At 36.7% G+C, this 25,313-nt stretch overlaps 1 protein-coding gene and 1 non-coding gene across 7 annotated transcripts in view; one reads left to right on the forward strand and one right to left on the reverse strand.

The window, feature by feature from the left end:
• RPS6KA3 (ribosomal protein S6 kinase A3) overlaps positions 1–25,313 on the reverse strand; it is a 98,396-nt gene continuing 73,083 nt past the window's right edge. For all 6 annotated transcript variants that reach the window (XM_020914419.2, XM_020914421.2, XM_020914422.2 and 3 more), the window contains 12 exons: positions 19,606–19,694; positions 19,355–19,419; positions 19,170–19,272; positions 16,356–16,480; positions 14,278–14,403; positions 12,166–12,255; positions 9,853–10,011; positions 7,666–7,827; positions 4,671–4,747; positions 4,035–4,152; positions 1,442–1,582; positions 1–798 (listed from right to left, as the gene is read on the reverse strand). In XM_020914419.2, the coding sequence (XP_020770078.1) occupies positions 676–798; positions 1,442–1,582; positions 4,035–4,152; positions 4,671–4,747; positions 7,666–7,827; positions 9,853–10,011; positions 12,166–12,255; positions 14,278–14,403; positions 16,356–16,480; positions 19,170–19,272; positions 19,355–19,419; positions 19,606–19,694 (1,378 nt within the window). In that variant the 3' untranslated portion in view covers positions 1–675. The remainder of the gene's footprint in view (positions 799–1,441; positions 1,583–4,034; positions 4,153–4,670; positions 4,748–7,665; positions 7,828–9,852; positions 10,012–12,165; positions 12,256–14,277; positions 14,404–16,355; positions 16,481–19,169; positions 19,273–19,354; positions 19,420–19,605; positions 19,695–25,313) is intronic.
• On the forward strand, positions 2,264–2,370 carry LOC139033377 (U6 spliceosomal RNA). The gene has a single exon (XR_011485957.1). It is a non-coding gene; the product is annotated as a U6 spliceosomal RNA (small nuclear RNA).

Below are 25,313 nucleotides of genomic sequence, written 5' to 3' on the forward strand. Positions count from 1 at the left end.
TGGGGAAAGATATGTACATTTTGGAAGTATTACATTCAAAGGCTGTTCTACAATCTGGCCATTTTGAGGGCTGTCCAACAATACTGTTAATCCAGGTGAACTATTTAACCAGATTTAATAGTCAATTGATTAATAATAGATTCCAAGTTAAACAAGGCATGTATACGTTAAAGAAAGCAGTACAGAAATGTACTGTATATGAACTGTTTACAAAAACATACAAAATGTTGGATGGCACAAGGGATACAGTGCTAATAGAAACGGATTGTTTAAGCTAAGTGCTTAACATAAACTGTCCATCCCTATAACTAACGAAGAATATTTAAGGGACATGAAATATTTCCTATAAAAATAATGCTATGTGGTGTAGAGTACTTTATTCAGTGTATTTTTAGGTGGTATTCATGTGTTCATTATTATTCTTGTTGATTCAGTGAATATATCTTCATCATGTTTCCATTTTCATTTCATCCGAAGCTCCAGGAAAATCTAACTTGCTAACAATCATTTAAAGCGAGAAGAGACAAAAGCGGGAGCAGCAGCAGGAGCAGCAGCATTATGGGTACCAGCTGGGACAGTGTGTGCTTGCAGGTGCCTCTCAGATATGTGCTACCTGTCACCAGAACTTGTGCTATCAACTTACACCATGGTACCAAATATCTCACTGAGGTCACTTCACAGGGCTGTAGAGGTGATTTTCTTAATACCTCTCCGCTGAGCAAGAGTAGAGCGGCCTACTGGTTCCAAAACTGGTGACTGATTACGGTTTAAAGCAGAGTATGTAGCTGCCATGGCACCCTGAAAACAGGAAAGAAAGGTCACAAATAATGACAGTGGGTAGTCACTTATACACAGAATATGAAATGAATTTTCCCCAGATAATTTCTTCACATGCAAATTTACATAGATTTTATTAGGCTCATATGAAAATAACCACACTAGTCAAATCCTCTCATCTAACTAAAATTGAAGAGGCCAATGAGGGAGGTTGAAATTATGGATGAGAGAGGACAGGGGTGGGCTCATAACAACCAGTCCTTACTTTTCTCTGGACTATTCAATTGTTTTTTACCTCTGCAATCCTTTACCATGAGAGTCAGCAAGGAATGCTGTTTTGGAACTTGTGTTTAGGCACTGCTGACAACCTCAGAGTCTGCTTTGGGTTTTGTGTGTAAGAAAGAAAAATACAAAGAAAAGTCAGGAAGTCCACAAAGCTTATCTGATTAATAAACTCAGAAATCATTCCTAAACTAGCTTTAGGATGGTATTGTGGCATGCCTTGACTTTTTCTTTTCTAAACCACCCACTGTATGAGAATCTCACCTGAGAAGTGGATGCATGTTGAGAGGCAGTGAAAGGGCCAGGTGTTGTGGTACAGAGACCGCATCTCACAGTGTCCCCTGGAGGACATGTGGCATGCATGCCCCAGTGGGCTGCTCACCTTGACCAGATGTGGTGCATCCTGTCTGTTGAGTTGGTATTGCGGCAGTTGGTCCCAGTGGACAATCCAAGGATGTCTGAGCACAAGGGCAGCAGTCAGTCTCTGGTGAGGGTCCACATGAAGCATCTTTGACACCAGGTCCTGTAGTGGGAAAAAGAATAAAACAAGCTTAAACCTGTTATTTGTTTTCCTATAGCACCTGATACTGTGTAGTATTCTTCCTTGGCTTCCATGACACTATTCTTTCCAAGTAGCAGACCTCTGGGTACAAAGCAATTTAGTCAATATGATGATGTTTTTAAAAAAAGTAAAAACTTAAGTCTTTGTTTTCTCCTCCCTGAGTTAACAGTAATTCTGGTGCAAAGGGTAAATTTACCACAGTTTATGTATCTTTAAGGACTTTGGCTCTTTTTTCCCTCAGATATTCTGATTTTCTCTACATTTTTGTTGGTTTATTTCTAAGTAACTTTCAGGTACTTAAGATTTTTTTGTACTACTTTGTAAAAGCAGGATATAGCTGTCCAATAACAGGAATTGGGAGTGTTCTAAATGCTCCCTCCACAGATTACAGAGTCATTTTTATTTTTTTCTACTTCTCAATTTTGTGGGTATTCAGCATATTACATTATACTTATAATCACAAGTATTAACTGGACAAATTAGCGAAACTTATTAGTAATCATGTGGGCATTCATAAAATAGGCTGTGCATTGGATGTAACTTTTTTGCGTTATTTGTATCTCATCATCATCTGCCTTTCACTCAAAAAAAATCATAAAATGCAAGTGAATGAGAACCAAAATTTTAAAAATCATAGAGATAGTGCTTGCTTCGGCAGCACATATACTAAAATTGGAATGATACAGAGAAGATTAGCATGGCCCCTGCACAAGGATGACACGCAAATTCGTGAAGCATTCCATATGAAAAAAAAAATCATAGAGATAAGCTAGACTTGCTTTAACTTATTAAAAAACCAGGCAATGTATAAACTATGGTACTTTCTATGGTAACATTACTTGATATGCCTGACAACCAATTGTGACAAAGTTTGCAGTGGATCCCAATGGTTAAGAATTACTACTCCACAGTGACCTTGAAAAAGGAAAATCTGATCACTACAATGCTTAGTATTTTTCAGTAGCTCCCCAGTAATTAGAGAAAATCCCAAATCCTGAGCACGATTGACAAAACCTTTCATAATTGTGGTTCATCAGTGACCCTCTCACATGTACCTTGTACTAGTCACATCAAACTCCGTGCACCACCCTGGAGGTACTGTGCCATTCCCATGCCATCGTGACCATGCATGCATGCTCCCTCAGCCTGGGATGGACTACATCCTTCTGCTTCCCAAAGCTGCCTGGCAAATCCCTTCAATGCTTCTGGAAAGCCTTCCATGAAATTTTTCTGATCAAACTTCAACTGTGAACTTCTTTAGCACAGTAAGCAGAGCATTGTAAAAGCACACGTGACACTGAACTGTTTATTTCTGGTCATCTCACAACTAGACCGAGAGCTCTTTGAGATCAGGAATTCTATCTGAGTCCCATCTTTTATCCCTGGCACCTTCACTTATTAAGCACATTATAGGTGCTCAATACATGAATTTAAAAAAAGTAAAAAGTACCAAGAAAAATGAATTATCTGGTTTAAGAAATTTTATTGTTAAACAAAGGGAAAAGTTAACATATCACTTTAAATACAGTTACAATACTAAATATTATCTACACAGATATTAAACTAGTCAACTGAGGCTTCATCTCGATGCCAAAATTATCTGTATAAATTTCTGACATATCCTATTTACTAATGCAATCATTTCAAGTCTAGCATCCACCTCTAAGAAAAAGGAGTGAGCAATATGTATCTTCCTCATCTCCTTTATGTTTTCCTTATTTTGAAATGGAAAACTCTGCTCTTCTTTTCAAACAGAATTTTCTTCAAATAAAGTGAAACTAGAGCAGAGTTAGAAGGCAAATCAGTGCTATTCAGGGGATGGCAAGTCTGCTAGCAAGAAAGGCTTTTCAATTCAAGTTGACACTACAAAACTAAACTACTATTTATTGTGAAAAAGATAGACCCCTATCTTCATAATATGGACCAAAAACAGAACATGGTACAGTTATTCTAGGGAACAAGGACTTTGGAATCAGCTGTTTCTTTTGAAGCACCTACTCATGCCTGGTGTGTAACTGTGGAGAAGTTCACACTAAAATTCTGGGCTTTGGTTTCCTACTGTGAAATGGCGACACTACTAGCTATTCTACAGTGTTGTTAAGAGGATTAAAGGGGATAATTTAGGTAAAGTGCAGTGTGAGGCACAGATGAAACACACAAATCATGAGGACCACCATAAGTATTATTCATCATTTTCATTAGTAAGAAGTAGCATGAAATATATAGATAATAAGGCCAAACCAATATATTCTGGGAAAGAAAAAACATAAGTGATCAATTTTTGAGTCTGAGGTATCTGGTGATGTCATTGCAATACTGCTTTACCAATAAGTTTCGAACTGATATTATTTCTTCTCACTAGGGATTATGAAAAATTATTTTCTCAAAAGCTTTAATAGGAAGCCATACTTACCTTTGCTGTGTCTGAAACAGAATTCCAGTAGCCACCACTGAGTGAGAATTTTCCACTGCCTATTCGAGCCAGTATTTCCTCTGGTGTATCATCAGGGCCATTTGCAAATGGAGTGTAACTAATTTATAACAGAATAAAATGCTAATGAATACAGTTTCTTTTTTGGTTTGTAATTTTCATATTTATTTGCAATATCCAAAAGTACTCTAAGTAGTTCATTTAATGCTACACCTCATTAAAATCTACTTAAGTAAAAATTAACAACAATATGAAGCTTCATACAGTACCAGGTCAAGATACAGGTTATGAAATATTAATTTAGATTTAATATACAATAATATAATTAAGACTGACATACTATAGAATAAAATATTTAAAACAGTATATGTTTATGACACAGAGTACAAAAAAGATATGGAAAAAAATCAACTCATAACCTGAAGAACTTAATAATAGTACATTACAGAAAACAGTAATACAGGTATAACAGTGATACACACACATACACATAGAATTGTATTATTAAACAACAAAGGAAATATGGAAAGAAAATATTATAAGAGATTAAAAATAAATCTAAATAATATAACCAAAATATTGATGAATAAATGCTTACAACATATGGTACACACTCACCCAGTAAGCATTGTGTAGAGGAGGACACCAAGACTCCATATGTCACAAGCAGCATCATAGCCTTGTCGTTTTAAAACCTAGAAAAAGTAAAAATCAGTATTAACACACTGTTGTTTATTATACAGATTTGAATAGGCTGTGAACTAAATTATATCTCCTAAATCAATGCATACAAGAAAAACAGAGCATGATTAACAAACAAGGCAATATAGTAATACTATTTCTAGAAACTTCTACTAATATTTCATATATATAAATTTAAATTTTGATATTCAGATTAATTTATCAAATGCTGCTGTGGCACACAGAGGACTATAAAAATAAACTGAAGGTAAATTTCTTATTTAAATGTATTTATATTTTGTAAGGGGCTGCAGAAATAATTAACAAAACAAAGAAAATATAAGACTATAAATGGTATAGGGCAAAATTGTACTTTTATTTATATATATATATATATATACACACTCAAGATTTAATCATCACTATTATCAGGCATAAACTCACAAATACAAAGCAACTGTTTTCTATAAGAAAATCAGAATCTTGCAAAGGAAATAAACATATATGTAGTTAATTCAACATAAGTTTTTTAACAAAACTATGTTTTAAGGATATGGGTATAAAGATGAAGAAGCGTGGGAGAAGGGGAAGGTGGGATGTTTCAAGAGAACAGCATCGAAACATGTATATTATCTAGGGTGAAACAGATCACCAGCCCAAGTTGGATACATGAGACAAGTGCTCGGACCTGGTGCACTGGGAAGACCCAGAGGGATCGGGTGGAGAGGGAGGTGGGAGGGGGGATCGGGATGGGGAATAGATGTATATCCATGGCTGATTCATGTCAATGTATGACAAAAACCACTACAATATTGTAAAGTAATTAGCCTCCAACTAATAATAAAAAAAAATAGATGAAGAAGCAGTTCACTCTTGATATGGGGAGAGAGGGAAGGCTCGGAGGCAGCCTGCTTGAATTGGGCCGATAAGGAAGAATTTAGGAGGCAAAATCAAGAGGTGAGAGAGAGCAGGGGCAAGAGAGCAGAGCCTGCTTAGTGACATGTAAGTTCAGTGTGGCCAGATTTCCACACAGGGGATTCTATAGAGAGACTGAAGTGGTCTTTTATTTTTTTAATTTTTATTTTTTGAAGTGGTCTTTTAAAGGTTTTTTAAATTATTTATTTGGCCACACCGCGTGGTTTCTGGGATCTTAGTTCCCCAACTAGGGATCAAACCTGGGCGCCAACAGTGAAAACACCAAATCCTAACTACTAGACCACCAGGAAATTCCCTGAAGAGTTTTTTATAAATATCTTGTTAAGGAATCTAGGTGTGTTTTTTTTTTTTCCCCTGCAGGCAATCAGATGTCACTAAAGCATTAAAGAGGAAAATAAAATAAGTGGATGTGTATACCAGAAAGATAACCCAAGGTATAGAGAAAATGCTGGCAAGAAGAGAGAATGGACACAAGGCCACCTCATTGGAGACAATTTGTAGCAAACTAAGTGAAAGGCCGTGAGGGTCTGTACTAAAACAGGACATGAAGAGGAAAAGACATAAAGATAAAATGGGAAGGACTCAGTAAAGATTGGATATACAGGGTAAGGGAAAAAAGGTCTAAAATATTTAGGAATCAGAAAGGAAAGGATCTGGTGATCCACTGAATGTGGAGAAATAGTACAGGAGGAGGATTTCGGGAAGAGTTAAGAGGTCAGTCTAAGGACAGTTTGATCACAGAAGATTTCCTGAAGGTGAATTTAGAGGCAGAATCTGAAGCAAAAAAACATTCCAATGTGCCAAGGCATAAAAGCTACATGGTGATTCCAAGAAGCAGACTGCTTATATGAAGTAGGAAACAATCATGAGGAAAAATGAGATGGCTGGATTAGGGGGTCATGCTTGAACACCAGTGAGTGGCAGAGGCTGTGGATATGTCAACAAATAAAGGAAAAAAACCTGTCCCTCATCAGTTCTAGTATCACTGGGAGAACTGAATCAAATAATCTTAAAAAGTTTTTTTTATCTAAAAAGTAAAGTTTGGAAAACAGAGGGGGGAATCCAAATTTATAATCCAACTAGTCTAATGTTATCAACTATTATCATTTTTGTGAAATATCTAGCACATGGTAAAGCACAAACTTTGTAGCCGGGTTGCTTGGGCTCAAATCTAGATCTGACCTCAGGCAAATGGCATCACCCCTCACTGTGCACCTTGTTTCCTGTAAAATGCAAATAAAAGTACTCACCTCACATAGTTATAATGAGAACAAATTATTATACCCAAATTAAAGCTGTAAGGATGAAATCTGTTAACATATGTACCTGACATGCAAGCCTTATATTAGGATTAACTATTATTTTTTATTATCTTGCTTGTAGTTATAATTTACATAGTGATAATCCAAAGGCAAGAAATTTTGAGGGCAAAGCAGTAGATTTTAGAGATGCTATAATGGGGAACTGCAATTTCTTAAGAAAACAAGCAACCTGATCAAAGCAGTGCTTGAGGAAGACTTCAGCAGCTTTGCAACATCTTGTGGATTGATCAGACAATGACAAAAGGGACGCCATGCACCTAGGCTGTGGCAGTCACCTCAGGGTGTAGTGAAGGAAGCAGGGGCTAGGAAGGCAGGTCTGTGAACAGAAGAAGCCCAAACTGGTTGTAGGGGATAACAGAGATGCTAACTGGCTACAAAGTTAAAGACAAGAAAAGACCATGATGTTTTAGCTTTAGAAATATAGGAAGATGGTGACAAAAATCAGGAAATTCAAAGAGTATCAGGAAAGAATTTTCCAGGCAAGAATACTAAAGTGGATCCCTGGAAGGGATCCCCCCTCTTCAGGGGATCTTCCCGACTCAGGGATCAAACTTGGGTCTCCTGCATTGCAGGCAGACTCTTTATCATCTGAGCTACCAGGGAAGATGGGCAAAACAAAGCAAATGAGTCTTTAAATACACTGAAATATTGCAAGCAAATTCTTTCACAATTACCTCTGGTGCAACAAAATTTGCCGTATAACAAGGAGTCATGAGAAGACCATTTTCTGCTCTTAGCTGTTTAGCAAAGCCAAAATCACAAATTCGAATAGATTCTGGATTTCCAGATTCATCCACATAAAGAATGTTGCTCGGTTTCAAGTCTCTGTGAACCACCTAGTTGAAATACAAATTAAAGAGGTACATTAACAATATGTCTCCATTATGGAAAATTATTTATCACAAACTTAACAAGATGATTGGTAGTGACCTTCACATTATTCTAACAGTATAAAATACTGATAGTGTAAGTATAACTCTCTCACACAGAACTGTGGCAAGGAAAGGAGGAAGAAAGAACAGTATTTACCCCCCTCCCTCACTTTGTCCAATTAAGTGGATTAAAGAAAAATGCAAATAGCAGTAATATCTGTCTCCAAGTTATTCATCGTTCAACAAATATTTATTGAATATCTATCATGTACCAGGGTATTATACAAGGAGCTGCAGATACTCTGATGAACAAGACCTGTAAGATCCTTGCCTTTACATGCCAGTAGTAAGGGAGGCAGAGAATAAATAGGTGAGTGACGGGGCACAACTCAGGAGGCTCAGGAAGGGTCTCCAGAGGATTTAACAACTGATTTAAGATCTGAAGAACTGAATGTAGAAGCCAGAGAAGTCGGGGTAGTCTTTCTACGTAGAGTGAATGGGGTGTACAATGGATGAACACAATAAATATTCGGACAGGCTTAATGGAATAGGCATAGGGTTTAAGTACAAAAAGGAAACAAAAATCCAGATTTACCTAAGTACTGCCTATGTGATATCCAAGCAACAATGGCACACACACAGAAAGATACCATTCCTTTAGAGTTCTGTATTACTTTCTCCCTTTAATCATCTACTGGAATACTTCTTTTATCTTAAGTCTCTCTGATGCCCCTTATTAGACATATGTGTTTCTTCTGTCACCCAGTTCTGAGTTTATGTTCTAATCAGTAACCTCAGTTTCACGTCCTAACATCCAGAACTTCACTTCTCCAGACCAGTTATTATTTTAATAACTAATTACTGCTGAGGCACTAAGAAAAGAACACAGAAGAGTTAGATGACTGCAAAGTCACAAATTCTTCAGTGAAAACTGAGTTCTATTAGTTTCTGGTCACAGTAATAAGCAAATCTTGAGCAGCTACAAGTGAAGAAGCTCTAGAATTAAATGAACACATTTCACTTGTTAGCTTCTAGGGGCAAAGACAAAGAAAACAAGAATAATGTATTGAAAATAAACTCCTTAAGAAGAGGTCTGTTATTCTTTTCTTGCCTCCCATTCTCTTTGCTCCTCTGCTATTCTCCTTTCCTCCCTCTTCCCCCTCCCCACCTCTCTCTTGTTCCTCTTCCCTCCCACACTCACTTCTTTTAAAAAATATGGTGGTTTTTTTTTTTTTTTTTTTGCCATTTACTAAAAATCTGTATGCAGGAATACCGGTGGCTCTTTGGCCTAGTCTGTTTGAAGGATTTCCTTTTACAAGTGAATACAACCTATGACTCTGGTTCTTGTCTAAACTCTGCTGCTGCTAAGTCACTTCAGTTGTGTCCGACTCTGTGCAACCCCAGAGACAGCAGCCCACCAGGCTCCCCCATCCCTGGGATTCTCCAGGCAAGAACACTGGAGTGAGTTGCCATTTCCTTCTCCAATGCATGAAAGTGAAAAGTGAAAGTGAAGTCGCTCAGTCCTGTCCGACTCTTAGCAACCCCATGGACTGTAGCCTACCAGGCTCCTCCGTCCATGGGATTTTCCAGGCAAGAGTACTGGAGTGGGGTGCCATTGCCTTCTCCTGTCTAAACTCTAAATGGGCCCAATTCTCAAGAGTATGCAGTGGCCTAGCAAAAGTGGTGCTGTTTTCTAGGTCACAAAATCTCACGTACTTCTTGGGAAGTGTAAGAACTTAATGTTTATTAACAAGCTAAAATTTCAAAGTAGAACTTCAGGCTCAATGGGAGAAATCTACATAGTGGAAAAACAGCAGCATAATTAACATAATATAGTTATTTTTCTTTACATGCATAAACTAACGTCTATCTTTGTAATTTCAGCTCAAACACCGAGAGTGAAAAAGAAAAAAGGTATTTAGTATTTTATACCAAATTTCATAAGGCGTTTTATATACATTAGGTTAATAAAATGTTAAAAATACTTACCCCTTGTGCATGAAGATATTCAACAGTTTTGGTAATAGTAAATAGGACAGCACTGGCCTCTCGCTCAGAGAAAAATTTCTGCCTAAGAATTTTATCCAGCAATTCACCCCCTTTCATAAGTTCTGTCACTACATACACATATTTTCCATCATCATACACCTGTAAAATTCAATACCAAAAATGCAAAAATTTATGTGAAGCTTTACATGTGCTCAGCATGAAGTTTGGCATAGTAAAGAGAAATTAAAACTCAATTTATATTCAAGGAAAATTTTACTTATCATAACCAATGAAGGATATAAAATTTGTAAACAATTTTATACACATAAAAACTTTAAAATAGGAATTGATGAGATACTGTCAGAAAAATAACCTCTGATTTCCTTCCGTGAAGCTTAACTCAAGGCAATCAAAATAGCTATGGGTATGGAATGTGAAGGGGCACTGAACTTCTGCTCTTAGGGTGTATTCCTCTTGATCTTTCTACCTACTAATGATGAGAGGGACTGCTACAAAGACATGTGATTGAGATTTTCCTGGAACTTCTACAACTGCAGAACTTCTATATTTATATGCACAGTACAGTGAATTATTCTGATTTTGATTAAATTAAAAGACAAACTGTGGCAAGAATTAAGTAGGAAGATTAAGTAGCAAAGAGAAATTCCATTCAACCATACAGAAGCATACCAATTCACTTCTAATATAGAAAAAGCAAGCTCAACGTAATTTTGGATTTATACACTAGACAATCCCAAACTGAAATAACCCTCTCCTTAAACTTCATGCCTTTTTATTCCCCTCTTCTCATAGAGTTACTGAACAGCTCTGTTTAGCTCCCTAACAGATACCATGTACTGGGGCCCCGAATATGGAGAAAACAAGGTACCTGCCCTCAAAGTTTTTATTCTAGTAAGGAGAAACAGACATAGAAATGAGTTTTAAAAAATGTTGGCGATGCTGTAACAAAAGGGGATCATTTTAGAGACTTTGGAATTTGACATGAAGGAGCAAAGATATAAAAAATAGCAATAGTTTATGGAATTCCCCAGGCAAGACTGAAATTAAGTATTCAATATTTTCTACATTTCCTTTTTAATGTACTTGGTTGGATTCTTGGAGGTTATATTAATTAAAGAGTCACTTAAGTGAAACAGCTTCACATTTTAATGGATTATATTAACCTCCTCTAACAATGAATAGTGATACATTATTCTGAGGAAACTGGAGTTTCAGTTAGGAAGGAGAAGGAGGGATAAACGCTGGAATTCACAAAATCTCAGAGGTGAAAGGTACCTTAGGAGTCCTCTGGCTGAGTTGGCTACATGACATTTCTGGTCTCTAATACCCAGACACGGCCTCTAAGCCCATATGAGCACGATCAGCAAGAGAGGACTTAAGGCTGCCTGGGGAGTTTGCAACCTTTGCCAACATATCTGTTATGACGAAAGCCAATGGTAGCAGGGAGGGAAACTTCACTTGTTTTGGGGGTGGTGGTGGGCAGAATAGGAAGCCTGAAGGACGTAATGCCTTAGCTAAGTCTTAGATTGTGGTAATTAGCCAGGCAAAGAAGGGAAACGGTATTCCCAACAGAGGGAATCATATAAAAGAAAGAGCAGTAGAAGAAAACATAAAAAAAAAAATGTACATACTTGAGCATGGCTGGAGCATGGGGTATGTGAGGAAGTGTGAACACTACAGACGGAGGAAGGCAGGGAGCAGAGGTGATGGGCAGCCTGAACTACAGGCAGGAAAGTAACATGGTTACTTCCACAGAAGTGGTAGCTCCCTCTGGCAGTACTATGGAAGACAGTTTGGGGGGCCTACAGAGCCTCCCCTTGGCTCAGACGGTACAAAATCTGCCCACAACGAGGAAGACCTGGGTTTGCTCTCTGGGTTGGGAAGATCCCCTGGAGAAGGAAATGGCAACTCACTCCAGTAACCTTGCCTGGAGAATCCCATGGACAGGGGAGCCTGACAGGCTGCACTCCATGGGGTTGCAAAGAGTCAGACATGACTGAGTGACTCACACACACACACAGCCAGAGCCTGACTTAGTTCAACCTGAATATAATTAATACCTAAGTGTTCCAGTAAATACTGATGTTAAGAGCAATAATATCATTAATACTTTTCTTCTTAAAGTAAAGGCAGAAAAATTAACTATATTCATGATTTTTTTCTGTAACTTGAATTATGTATGTTGTCCTCTGTTTTTTTTGCTCACTATATCGAGTTCTTTGTCTAACACATGATTCCAAATGTGAGTTAGACAACTGATTCAAATGATCTATGTTAAAAGAATCTACTTACATCCTTTAGAGTAATAATGTTTGGATGCTGTCCATAACGAAGAAGAATTTCAATTTCTTCTGTAGGGTCTCTCTTGCTTTTATCAATAATCTAAAAGGCAAATATTTATCATAAAATTTCATAAACTATACAGTATAAACTTCAAGTATTTACAGCTACAGACTTAGGTGTTATTTTGTGTAAACACTATATTTATAAGCCACTTATCAACAATTTTTACTCAAGTACCTGGCCAAATTGTCTAATCAAAATTTGAATGCCGGTCTTGATATAGATGGTAAGGCCATAAACTCTATGTCCTGAGTCACATTCACATCAGGTCTGTCTAGTTTAAGTTTGTAACAAGTTTAGGATTTAACAAAAGCTCAAAAGCCTCAAGAAAAGGTACCAAGAACACAGTTAACATAACTTTCTTCCATTTTTAAATGTCTTAAGACCTTTGGGAACTCAGTTAACTTCTAACCTCTATCAATATAGATAATGAAGAGGAGCAAGATATATCTTTAAAACCACCACCAGAGTTTGTTTATTGTAATTCAATACAGTTATTGGATTACCTTTACTTTTTTAAATAAAATGCTTCAATGGAATATCCCATTAGCTGTAAGCTACTTATAAAAAATTAATTAACAGTTAAGTAGAACAAGCTTATTTTTGAAGCTAGGCAGAAAGCTAAGCAGAATACCATACCTAGAAATTCTACTTGGCTAGAATTAAGTTTAATTATTATAATAAAGCCCTTTAAAATACTAATTTAGCTTTCCAACCCTTTTATGTCAGCTGCTTCTTCAGAATACTCCTCTAAATGTTTTAATCTGTTAAAGCAGTACTCTATTTTTTAAAAGGCAACAAGTTTTGCTTTCATTTCATCCAAAAGGTAGTCTAAAACAAATTTTGTGATCTTCATACTTTCAGTTTTAAAACAGCTGAGTAATTAACATATGTAATAAATACCCAAATGCTCCATCATCCTAGGAAGAGCTTGTAACTCTCAATATGAGCCAAACCTGCTATCTGAAATGGACTTATTTGTGAAAACAGTTCTTTATTTGGAGAATGGGGAAGACAAACATACAAGTGTTCACTGTGAGCAACTGCAAATGATAGTGTGGAATCAGGCAGATGGATGATTAAGAGGAAGGATACAGGGAAAAGACATGCCAACTCAAAGGAAATGATTTGGCACTAGTTTTGTGAAAACCAGAACACATTGGGAGGCTTTGTTTTATTTTTTAAAATTTCTTTTTATTTATTTACTTATTTGATCACACCCATGCAGCTTGCAGGCTCTTAGTTCCCTGACCAGGGATTGAACCTGTGCCCTTGGTAGTGGAAGGGCAGAATCTTAACTACTGGACCACTGGGGAAGTCCGGGTTTGGACTCAAACTTCCTCGTAGAGGCATGTGTCTTGATTTTTGGCTAAGAAATTCCTTATTGTCTTAGAACACTTAACTAAATCAAAACAGCTAATGATGATGTATTTTATGACACTTGTTCTTATTCTTTTATTGGTTCACAGATCCTTTTAAATGTGAAGGATGTATCAATATTTTTGCCATAAAAATAGACACATACAAAATCCAGCATAAAATTTCAAGGAACTCCCTGAAAGTTTGACTATAAAAGGGGACTTCTGAGAATAAAAGGCATTATACTAAAAACCAGGTCAGGTGAAAACTGGTACCGCCTTTCTCAAACTGTATGTATGCTGCCTTATCTTTTGAGCTTACAGGGGAATCTATGGTTCCAGATTAAGATCCTGAAGATCACTAGTTAGACATTTAAATTACCTTACCTTTTTATAACAGAGGACACACTTAGCAAAGCAGAGTGTAATTTTTAACTGGTACTAGCATGCATGAATAAGAACTGTTAGAGTTAATTTTATTTATTTTTTATTTATTAAATAACACTTCATTATTACAGAAGCAATACATGTGCATTGTGGAAAATTTAAAAACACAGAAAGCAAAATAAAATAAAAACATCACATTTTTATTCACTGAATATTTATGAATATTTACCACTATTCATATCTTAATGTACATCCCTTCAGATCTTTTTCTTACTTATAAGTATTAGAATTGCATTTTAAATCTAAAAACACTTACCTTCACAGCAAACTCCATGTTTGTGGCTTTATGTATACATCTCTTGCAAACGGAGTAGGAGCCAACTCCAATATCTTCTTTTACTTCATATCCATCAGTAAACTGGATACTGTTCCTGTGCAACTGCTACAAACACAATTATAAGTTGATAAAGAGCTCTGTAATGACTTTGGTACGTTATGTAATAGGGAAACATCAGCATGCACTGTAAATGAATTTAGTAAAATTAAGAGTGAATCTTAACTGCAGTCATTCTTCAACAACTTTGTATTTCAGATGTGTCTATGATAAAATGTACAGCAAGAAATATTCCTTTTTAAAAAGCTTATCTTAAAAAGAGAAAACTGAATATGTAGAACAAAAAACACGGAGCTACGTGGTTTTTGACAGCCTTGCCTGTGATCATTACCCATTCTACTATCCAAACGGCTACATGTCTTTGAAGCAAATGGGGAGATGTTTGAAACCTCTGGTGTAGAAGAAAAGATCAGAAAGAATTAGAACATCTGGATTCTTGTCTTAGATGCACCACTTGTAGACCATGTACCCTTGAACTTGTGTATTCTCAGAAGGTGAGGATTATAGAAAATAATATATCTGAAGGTGATACTTATTTTATTGTCACTTTGGACTATCACTAGCCATGCCCTCCTTTCTCTACCCTCAAGTCATAGCTTCATTACGACTCTGTCTAGAGAAGCTGCTAATGGCTTGAGGACTAATAATAATGGGTAGGATGATGAACAGCAAATTACTAGTTCTACAAACAGACTGAGGGGAGTTGTACTGCTCTTGCCTATAGTATTGAAGACACCCCTCAGCATGCCTACAGGTTAAAACTTGAATTCTACAGAAAAAATGTTTATGATTTCTATGTTATGTACAGAAGTTTTGACTTAGAAACTTACCATACATCACATGCCTGTCATAATAAAAGGGACAGACTATTTAAACATGAACTTTGTTAAAAAAAACAAAACAAACAAACAGTGTTTAAATTGATTTTCTAGAAAGTGGAAAGCAAGAGGACTGACTTGTGGGAAAAAAAAAAACTTAAGTGAAAGCAATTTAATCATCAGGCAAATTCAAGCACTAATTATACCCTAAAAAGAGCTCAATGTTTCAAAAGATGTATCTAGTTCCCTCTATGATTAGGAAGATGAATTAAATTTATCTTTCAATGATACTAGGATGGGAAGAAATAAAATCTAATGGTTTGAACTACTTGTGTTCCTCTAATGATATTTAATTTAGTAGTGCAGTTTCCTGTTACACACACACAGACACACACTCTCACAGCCACTCAGAAACCTGCTTCTATAACTCCTTTTTCTCCTGCACTGATCAACAGAGGGGAAAAGGGAAGTAGGGGGCACCCTAAGGCAGCATCCACAGGCATTTCTTCCTAATGACAATGCAGGCTCCAAAAGAATAAAGACACAAACCTGGAAAACTTATTAAAGTTTAAATTCATTTTTATTTCTTATCTACTTCTATGTCAGAGGTTGGTAAACTATGGTCTGTGGCCCAAATCTGGTTTACAGCTAGTTTTTCTAAATATAGTTTTATTGGCACACAGCCATCTTGATTCATTTATGGACACTCTATGGCTGCTTTTGTGCTACAATGGCAGAGTTGAATAGTCGCAATAGAGATCCATATAGCCTACAAATCCTCAAATATTTATCATCTATTCCTTATAGAAAGTCAGCTGACCCCTGTTATAAAACATCAGTGAAACAGGAGACCTCAGCTCATCATATCTGATCTAATAGAGACAGAGGATGAAACAAACAAGGCCTGATAAACATTCTGAGGCACAGGAGACAAGAGAGACAAGATGGTGATATCGATCTCAACTCTCTTAGAATTTCACTTTCAAGTCAGATAGGTATCCAGGATTTTGGCACATGCAACCTTTTCAAAGGCATATGAAAGAAATTTCTAAGGGTCAATGATATACAATGCATTTTAAGCTGCTCACTTAAAGTCAGCAGATCAAATCTAACATAATTATTCACACAGTGAACTATATCTTACAACATTTCAAATTTAAAATTACTTAAACATTCACTTACCTGAACAATTGAATGCACACCAACTGTCTGCATAGCTTGGCTTTCATCATCTGAGGTAATAGCAACAAAACTAAACCCCCGAAAAAGCTGATGTGCATTAGCACTAGGTGGAATGCCAGGTGAATCTGAAAATAATAATAAATTACTATGAAGGCAATGGCTTTGAAAGGTAATTAAGTGAAGAACTGTTCACATTATTACCTTTCTCACTTATTCTGGAACTCCACTTCTCAGGTATTCAGTGCTTTCAGGATAACTCAGTGAGTCACTGTATCAGAACTGTCCTGATGGCTTACTGCCATCACAACTAGGACATCCTAGTCCCTTAGAGCCCAGAAAATAGCTAATTCATTTGAAGAATATACTAAATGAATAAATTACTGGGTTACTGTTATTCTATATTAACACTGTCCCAGAGAATTTCCTACAGTGATGGAAATTTTCTTTATCTGCGCTGCCCAATATGGTAGCCTCTAGCCACACGCAGCTACTGAGAATTTGAGATGTGGTTAGTGTGACTAAGAAACAAAGTTTTTAATTTTAATTAATTTAAATAGCTACATATTGCTACTGGCTACCATATTAGATGAGTGAGTGAGAGTGAGTGAAGTTGCTCAGTCGTGTCCGACTCTGCAACCCCACGGACTGTAGCCTAGCAGGCTCCTCTGTCCATGGGATTCTCCAGGCAAGAGTGGATTGCCATTTCCTTCTCCAGGGGATCTTCCCGATCCAGGGATCGAACCCAGGTCTCCTGCATTGCAGGCAGATGCTTTACCCTCTGAGCCACCAGGGAAGCCCATATCGGATAGTCCAGCTCTAAATAATAACCTAACAGTGCTATAGCTCCTGGTTAGAGGGAGATACAAGGTTCATCTACAGATAATTTAGGAAAAACAAAATTTAGTCCAGTGGTCTCAAGACATAACGTCAGAATCTAGAAATCTAAACTCCAGTTAAAATTACTAAATATATAAAATATCAAATGTATATATATAAATTATATATATATATATATATCCTAGGACAATCATGGTATGCAGTCCTTAAAATGTATTTTACTATATTTACATGTATACTTATTCAAACTATTTCTGTGGAATCTATTGGCATTAACAAAAACAGAAAAATACTTTCACAATACAGCTAATGTTCACTATAAAAAGAAATAATAAAAGTATAATAAATGTGTTATTCATAAATATAAAAACCCAACTAGGCATACTAGTATTTATAAACATACTCTAAAGGCTACAGGCAAGCAAAAAACAAATATATCCACTTAAACACCAACTCCACATAAAATTCTTTTTAATATCTGCTTGACATCTTCAGCAATATATATTTAGTGAATTTTACATTAACGTGGCAGTATCATACTGAAAGTGAAAGTTGCTCAGTTGTGTCCAACTCTTTGCAACCCCATGGAATTCTCCAGGCCAGAATACTGGAGTGGTCTTTCCCTTCTCCAGGGGATTTTCCCAACCCAGGGATCAAACCCAGGTCTCCTGCATTGTGGGAGGATTCTTTACCAGCTGAGCCACCAGGGAAGCCCAAGAATACTGGAGTGGGTAGCCTATCCCTTCTCCAGTGGATCTTCCCAACCCAGGAATCGAACCAGGGTCTCCTGCATTGTAGGCAGATTCTTTACCAACTGAGCTATCAGGGAAGCCCCACTATACCGAAGACGTCTGCTAAGAGAACCTATCTGGGCAGAACATAAGACAGAACTGCTCTATTCTAAGATTTTCCCTCTATCAAAATAACTTGTATTAAGAAAGCAAAGTAAAATACTTCCATGTATCATCAATTCTATGCATACCATTGCCTATGCATTTGATAAAATTCTATTCATGTATTAATCCAAATTTCTAAGACTGCCTTATAAAAATAAACACCCTTCAATGCTAATATTATAGACTGTCAGGCTTTTTGGCTGTAAAGCTTTATAGCCAGATTTAAATGATACACACAAGTACATTTTCTATTTATTTACTTGTCAGTGATAAACCTGGGATTTGATACACCTAAATAAGAGAATATTAAAGTGTAAAACACACCATTATGTATAATGCACATATAAATTAATGAAATATAGCTTACCATTCAAAAGATCACTTCTCTATAACAGTGACAACAGTAATTTTAGGATATCCTAATACAGGATATGGAGAAGGCAATGGCAATCCACTCCAGTATTCTTGCCTGGAGAATCCCATGGATGACAGTCCATGGGGTCGCAAAGAGTCGGACATGACTGAGCGACTTCACTTTCACTTTTCACTTTCATGCATTGGAGAAGGGAATGGCAACCCACTCCAGTATTCTTGCCTGGAGAATCCCAGGGACAGAGGAGCCTGTTGGGCTGCCATCTATGGGGTCGCACAGAGTCGGACACGACTGACATGACTTAGCAGCAGCAGTAGCAATACAGGATATGAATAATTTTGAAGTTATCACACCTCACATAAAGTTTAAGCTATGTTTGGGATTTGAACTTTACAAGTATTTCCACGAACAATATTTATGCTAGAGTACTTCATGTGAACATAGCTACAAGTAAATAAATGCACAACCAAATGATGTTTTCAAATCTGTATAAGGCACAACATAATTTGCTAAAAGATTTAACAAGGACCTTAATTTCTAAAACATGCTATAAAGGATTCAATAATGATCTAGTTATTGCAGCAGGGATATTGTATGAAGGGGAGAAATGAGGACAGCATAAAGATTTATATTAGATAAGCTTTTCTGATTGAACAAGAAAAAATATATAGATTGTCTTATATTTGGGTTTTTACATTTTCTCCTTACCTTTGGGAGTTTTTGCAGTAAACTCAGGATCAAAATAGAAAGTATCTTCAGGCCTGCCAGTTGCAGGTTTAAAAGGTGGATGAATTTCTCTTCTATACAGTTTCTGGAGGGGGAAAAAGAGAGCCTTAGTCATGTGTTAATTATTTAAAAAATATATTTCAAGCAAGTTTTCATTCTATACTTACATTCCAGTCTATAGTTGAGAAAAATGAATGTCTTTTAATTTCTTCAACTCCATCTGGTCCTGCACCTATCGAAAATTAATTAGCTTTGATTAAATAGCAATTTTATTTCAAGGATAGATATACAATGCTTATTTAGTCTTCACTTTTAACACCTGTCCTACTACTTCATAATTCCACAGTACAAATATCCATCCACCCCCTAGAAAACAAACATCACTAAACACAAAAAAGAAACAAATTAAGAATTTTACCTAATCTGTTTGCAGGATTTCGTTTGAAAAGCATTCGTAAAAGACTCTGGGCTTCTGGGCTCAAAAACTGTGGCATCCCAAGTTTGGCTCTAAATAATAAATCCATATAATAACATTTTATTTTTTGGAGGTATCTGTATTTTATTTTTAAAATGAACTTTTAATTATAAGATAATTGTGGATTCAAACTCCGTTGTAAGACATAATACAGAGAGATCCTATGTACCATTTACCCAATTTCCCCCAATAGTAACATCTTATAAAACTATACTGCGATATCACAACCAGGATATTGACATCGATAGAATCCACTGATCTCATTCAGATGTCTCCAATTTTTATTGCACTTATTTGTCTGTGTGTTTAGTTCTATGTCATTTTTAAAAACTGGAATTGATTTACCTTATATTAGTTTTAGGTGTACAGCATAGTGATTCAGTATTTTTGCAGACTATATTCCACTTTCAGTTATTATGAGATAATGGCCATAATTTCCTGTGCTGTGCAAGTATATCCTTGCTGCTTATCTATTTATATACATAGTGGTTTGTATCTGTTAATCCCATACCCCTAATTTGTCCCTCCTGCTTCATCTCTTTGGTAACTGTGTGTTTTCTATGTCTGTGAGTCTGTTTCTGTTTTACATATACATTCATTTGTATTATTTTTAGATTCCACATATAAATGATATCATACAGTATTTGCCTCTCTCTGTCTCACTTAGCATATCCATGTTGCTGCAAATGGCAGAATTTCTTTCTATTTTATGGCTAACCATTTTGTGTGTGTGCATGTGCATGCGCACATCAAATCTCCTTAATCCAATCATCTGTTAATGGGGGATCTGGGTTGCTTCCATGTCTTGGCTATTGTAAACAGTGCTGCTATGAACACTGGGGTGCATATATCTTTTTGAATTAAGTGTTTTCATTTTTTCCAGATATATGCCCAGGAGTGGAACTGCTGGATCATATGGTAGTTCTATTTTTAGTTTTTTGAGGAACCTAAGTACTGTTTTCCATAGTGGCTGCACTAATTTATGTTCCCACCAAGAGTGTATAATGGTTCCTCTTTCTCCACATACTCTCCAACACACTTTTATTTGTTTGCTTTGTGCAGCTTGTGAAATCTTAGTTCCCTGAGCAGGGATTGAACTTGGGCCCCTGGCAATGAAAGTGTGAAGTCTTAACCACTGGGCCACCAGAGAAGTCCCATCCAGTATGTGTTATCTGCAGACTTTTTGATGACAGCCATTCTTACAGGTGTGAGCTGAAGTTCTGTAACATTTTATCACGTTTATAAGCTCCTGTAGCCACCACCAAAGCAAAGGTACTGAACAACCAGGATCCTTCAAGTGCCTCCATTATAACCCTACCCACCTCCCTCCCCTGATTCCTAAACTCTGGAAACCATAATCTAATCTCCATTTCTATAAATTCATCATTTTAAGAATGCCATGTAAAATGGAACCATATAGTATGTAACATTTTTCATGCAGCATAATTTCCTTGAGATCCATCCAAGCTGTTGTATTAATAGTTCATTCCTTTTTATTGCCAAGTAGTATTCCATGACAAGGACACGTCACAGTTTGTCTATTTACCTGTTAAGGGACATCTAGATTGTGTCCAGTTTGGGGTATCACGAATAAAGCTGCTATGAATATTTCGGTCAAGGTTTTTGTGTGAAAACATAATAGAATGTTAGCCCAAATCTTGTAATGAATTTTTTCACTTTTCGGAAGTTTTTAAAAAAGCACTACTGTAAAAGTAAGATCATCTGGATCTGTTACTAAGATCTCTGTAACTTTGGGAAAGCCAATCACCCTGAGCCTGTTACCACTTCTTCATAAGCAAGGGGATATGGATGTTAGATTAATGGTTGCCCAATGGTAGACTTGGAACTCGTTCTCAAAAGGAATTTAAGAAATCCAACATTTAAAACTGCTAAGAGAACATGTGTTTCCATATACCTATTTTTTCCTTCCATTCCCTTTAACAGCCCTGCAAGGAAGAGGAGCTGGTGGGAAAGGGGTCTGTGGAACATCTAAGATGTCTGTGGTATAGTCTGAAAACCACTAGCTTGGATGAGCTTGAAGGTCTGTTTCAGCTCTAATATATAATTTTATTCTTTTTCTCAACCTACAAATTAAGGAAACCAATGATCCTATAAGTATGAAAATAATAACAGAGATGGACAAAATGGCTAGTAGAGAAATTTCTATTTCAGAAATAGATCCATTTATTATTCAGCGAGTTGTTACTGAAGCTACTGTGTGGTAGACACTGCTTAGAGCTGAGCATACACATAACGACAGCCCACAATGGTCAGTGACGAAGATGGGTATAGATAACTCTTATACAGTAAGAGGCAAACCCAGCAGGGCACATGTGAAGCGCGCTAAGGGAACATGTGTGCGTGCTCGGTCTCTCAGCCATGTCCAACTCTTCTGTGACCCCACGGAATACAGCCCGCCAGGCTCCTCTGTCCATAGGACTTCCCAGGCAAGAATACTGGAGTGGGTTGCCATTTCTTTCTCTAGAGGATCTTCCCGACCCAGAGATCAAACCCCTGTCTCCTGTTTGGTAGGTGGATTCTTTACCACTAAGCCACAAGGGAACCGTAGGGGATATTTATTTTAATATGGGAGACTGTAAAAGGCCTTAAGTGCAATTAAAGGTTGAGAATCTATTCATTTGGTCAGTATTCCTTCAATACTTTACTAAATAACATTTAATTTCTCTAGACACTAAGCAATAACAACAAAATATTTCATGATCCAATGAGCTTGTGGAATCTCATCTATTATACCCCATGCTGGAGACATAAAATATGTTGTATACGAAAGGTGATAAGTATGAGTTAAGAAATCGGTATTTTTCTGAACATTTGTTTTTAGCATCTCTTTTTCAGACAATACCTATTAACATCTTATATAATTAGGGTTATGTTAAACAACTGAAACAAGGGGAAACACCACCATGTTGGGTAACACGAATATAGTAGAGATCTTTAAACAGTGGACTAACAGACCATACTTATTTTCAAGAAGATAATGCCAAGGGAAGTACAGAATGATCTTGAGTGCTAAAAGGTGGTGGGCAGTGGGCTTTCTACTTAGAAGCTTGACCCTATAGTGTGGGTAGGAGATCACCATGGGTAGGATATCTGAGAGCTATAAGCAGTACAATACAGAGGAAAGGTTGGGAGAGTGAAATATTTCTGAGAATGAATTTAGTGAATACCTGTGAGTGCAAGAGGAAGAAATTAAGAATGAATTCTAGGTTTCTGGCTTGGGAAATAGGGTGCATGGAAATGCTAATTGGGAATACAAGAATAGGAACAGAACAGCGAACAAAGATAAGTTTAGCTTAAAAATGTTAAGTCATGCATGTCGTTTGTTTTGGGTAAGACATGCAGGTGAGTAAATGGAAATACAGGTTTGGTGTCTGGGTAAATTAAGAAAGAGTGGAGTAATTGGAGTAATTACTTGGGAGTAATTAAAATATTTAATAGTTATTGGGAAGATTGATATTCAGGAAAGTCAGTCCAGGGGGGAAGAAAAGCACATCAGAGATGGAACCCTGGGGAATGAGAACATTTAAAAGGTGGTCAGGAAAAGAACAATTTGGGCATTAAAAGTAATGACTGCAACTGGCTGAATCAAACAGATTATTAAATCCCATGAGCTTGTTATAGTTTTTAAAAAAAGGAAAAAGAAAAAGTCAAAAGTAACATAAAAACCCAACTCACAATGGACATCACCCCCACTGGAAGTAACTAGGGCTGTGACAATTGGAAATAATTAAGAAAAGAATCAAATATTTATTTTGCATTTGTTTGAATCTAATTTCAAGATAACTAAATAACCCTAGCTGATGAAGAAAAGTTTATCATTTTGGAAAACACCAGCTAATAAATGAAAAAATAACAATAACAGAAAATACACCATTTAAAGTCCCTAATAAAATAACTGTTTCAAGTAATGATTATCAATGGATGAAACTATTAGATGAAAGCCTGACATGGAACTTAACAATGGAGGGATCAGCTATAATCACAAGAATTTATCACATATAGTGGTGCAACAGTGTTGTAAGTCTCTTGATACGATGTAATAGGGTACAAAAGCACAAGTTATGGAAATAATCTTGCCAAAAAAGTTTAATCAAAAATGGGATAAAGGAATAAGTGAAAAAACACCACAAGGAAAATTTAAGAAACATCCACATTCCTGGGAAAAGACTAATTGTTATGTAACCATGGTAACAAGTCACCAGAACCAGTCAATTGATCAAAGACGATTTGCCTAGATGAACAGCCTTTCCTTTTTGTTCTTGCACACCAACCATTCAATAACTTCTGTTCATCTGTGAAAATTAGCCAAACAAGAATGAACTAACTCCAATAACCAGACCTGAGTACCAACAGTCCCACCCAAGGAACTATATACACTCTTACAGATGATGTCAACTCACTTAAGGCCCTGAGAACCTGCCAGTTCTTGAACTCCACCCTTCCTCCAAACCCTATATAAGAACAGTGGTCTACTATGCTTGGAGAGATGCTGCTGGACCACCATCGCTTTCCCTTACTATAGTAAGCAAAAGAACCACCCTTATACTTTTTGTTTCAGATACTGAGAAGTGGTCTTATCTTTTGACAAGATAAATTTAGAAAGTGAAATGATATAAAAGTGACATAATTTCTACAAGTAAATGGCAGGGGAAAAACAGGAGTACACTGTTCTAAATGAACAAAAGCTTAAGAAATATAACCAAAGGAAATGTGCAAACTTGATCTGGGACACAGTTTTGGAGAAAACCGGAAAGATCTGGTTAAGGATTGATATTAGATGACTATTACCACGCAAACTGAAGCAGCTGAGAGATGACATGGAATGCTTGGAATATCTCAGGAAAGAAGAAAAAAAAAGAAAAGACTAGACAAAGCAAATGCAGCAAAATCCTGATGACTCTTGATTTGTATATGCATCTTCACTGTATTATTCTATTTTTGCAAAGGCAGGCAGAGAAGGAATAGTCAAACAAAAGAGACCAAAACAGGAATGGTTAGAGAGGTGGGAGCAACAGATAAAAGTAGGAAAAACTAAGTAGGGAGGAGGAGGCCAGCAGGGTCAAATATTCCTCAGAGAGACGTTCCTTAACTATCCCACCTAAAATGACTCCTGCCCTCACACTTCAAGAGTACCCTGGCTTATTATCCCCACTGCTCCTATTACTATAGTAAATTATTATATTTATTTGTTTAGAGTAATTCCTTTGCTCCCCCCACTAGAATGCAAACTCTGAGATGACAGAAGATCCTGTCAGTCTTGTTTTACATTGCATCCTAAGTACATACATATAGCAAGACCTCATTAATCTATTGAATGAACTGTGGGAACAAATGATACAAAGAGTCACCTTTCAAACAATCTGTCACTAATTTGAGCAACCAGGAAATTACTGATGACTATAGTGAGAGACGTTTCAACAGGGTGGTAGAAGTGAACAACAAACAGGCTATGGTTATGATAAAAACAGCCAAAAAGGTAACAAAAAGCATAGACTACTCTTTAAAGAGGCACTGTATCGAAAAAATGCAGGAAGATGCTGCAGAAACTTGAAAAAAAAGGCCAAGTCAAAGAAATGGTTTGATTTTTTCAACACGAGTATGAGTATTAGCCGAAAGGAAGGGGCCAGAGT

Source organism: Odocoileus virginianus, unplaced genomic scaffold (assembly GCF_023699985.2).
Source record: "Odocoileus virginianus isolate 20LAN1187 ecotype Illinois unplaced genomic scaffold, Ovbor_1.2 Unplaced_Scaffold_4, whole genome shotgun sequence".
NCBI lineage: Eukaryota > Metazoa > Chordata > Mammalia > Artiodactyla > Cervidae > Odocoileus > Odocoileus virginianus.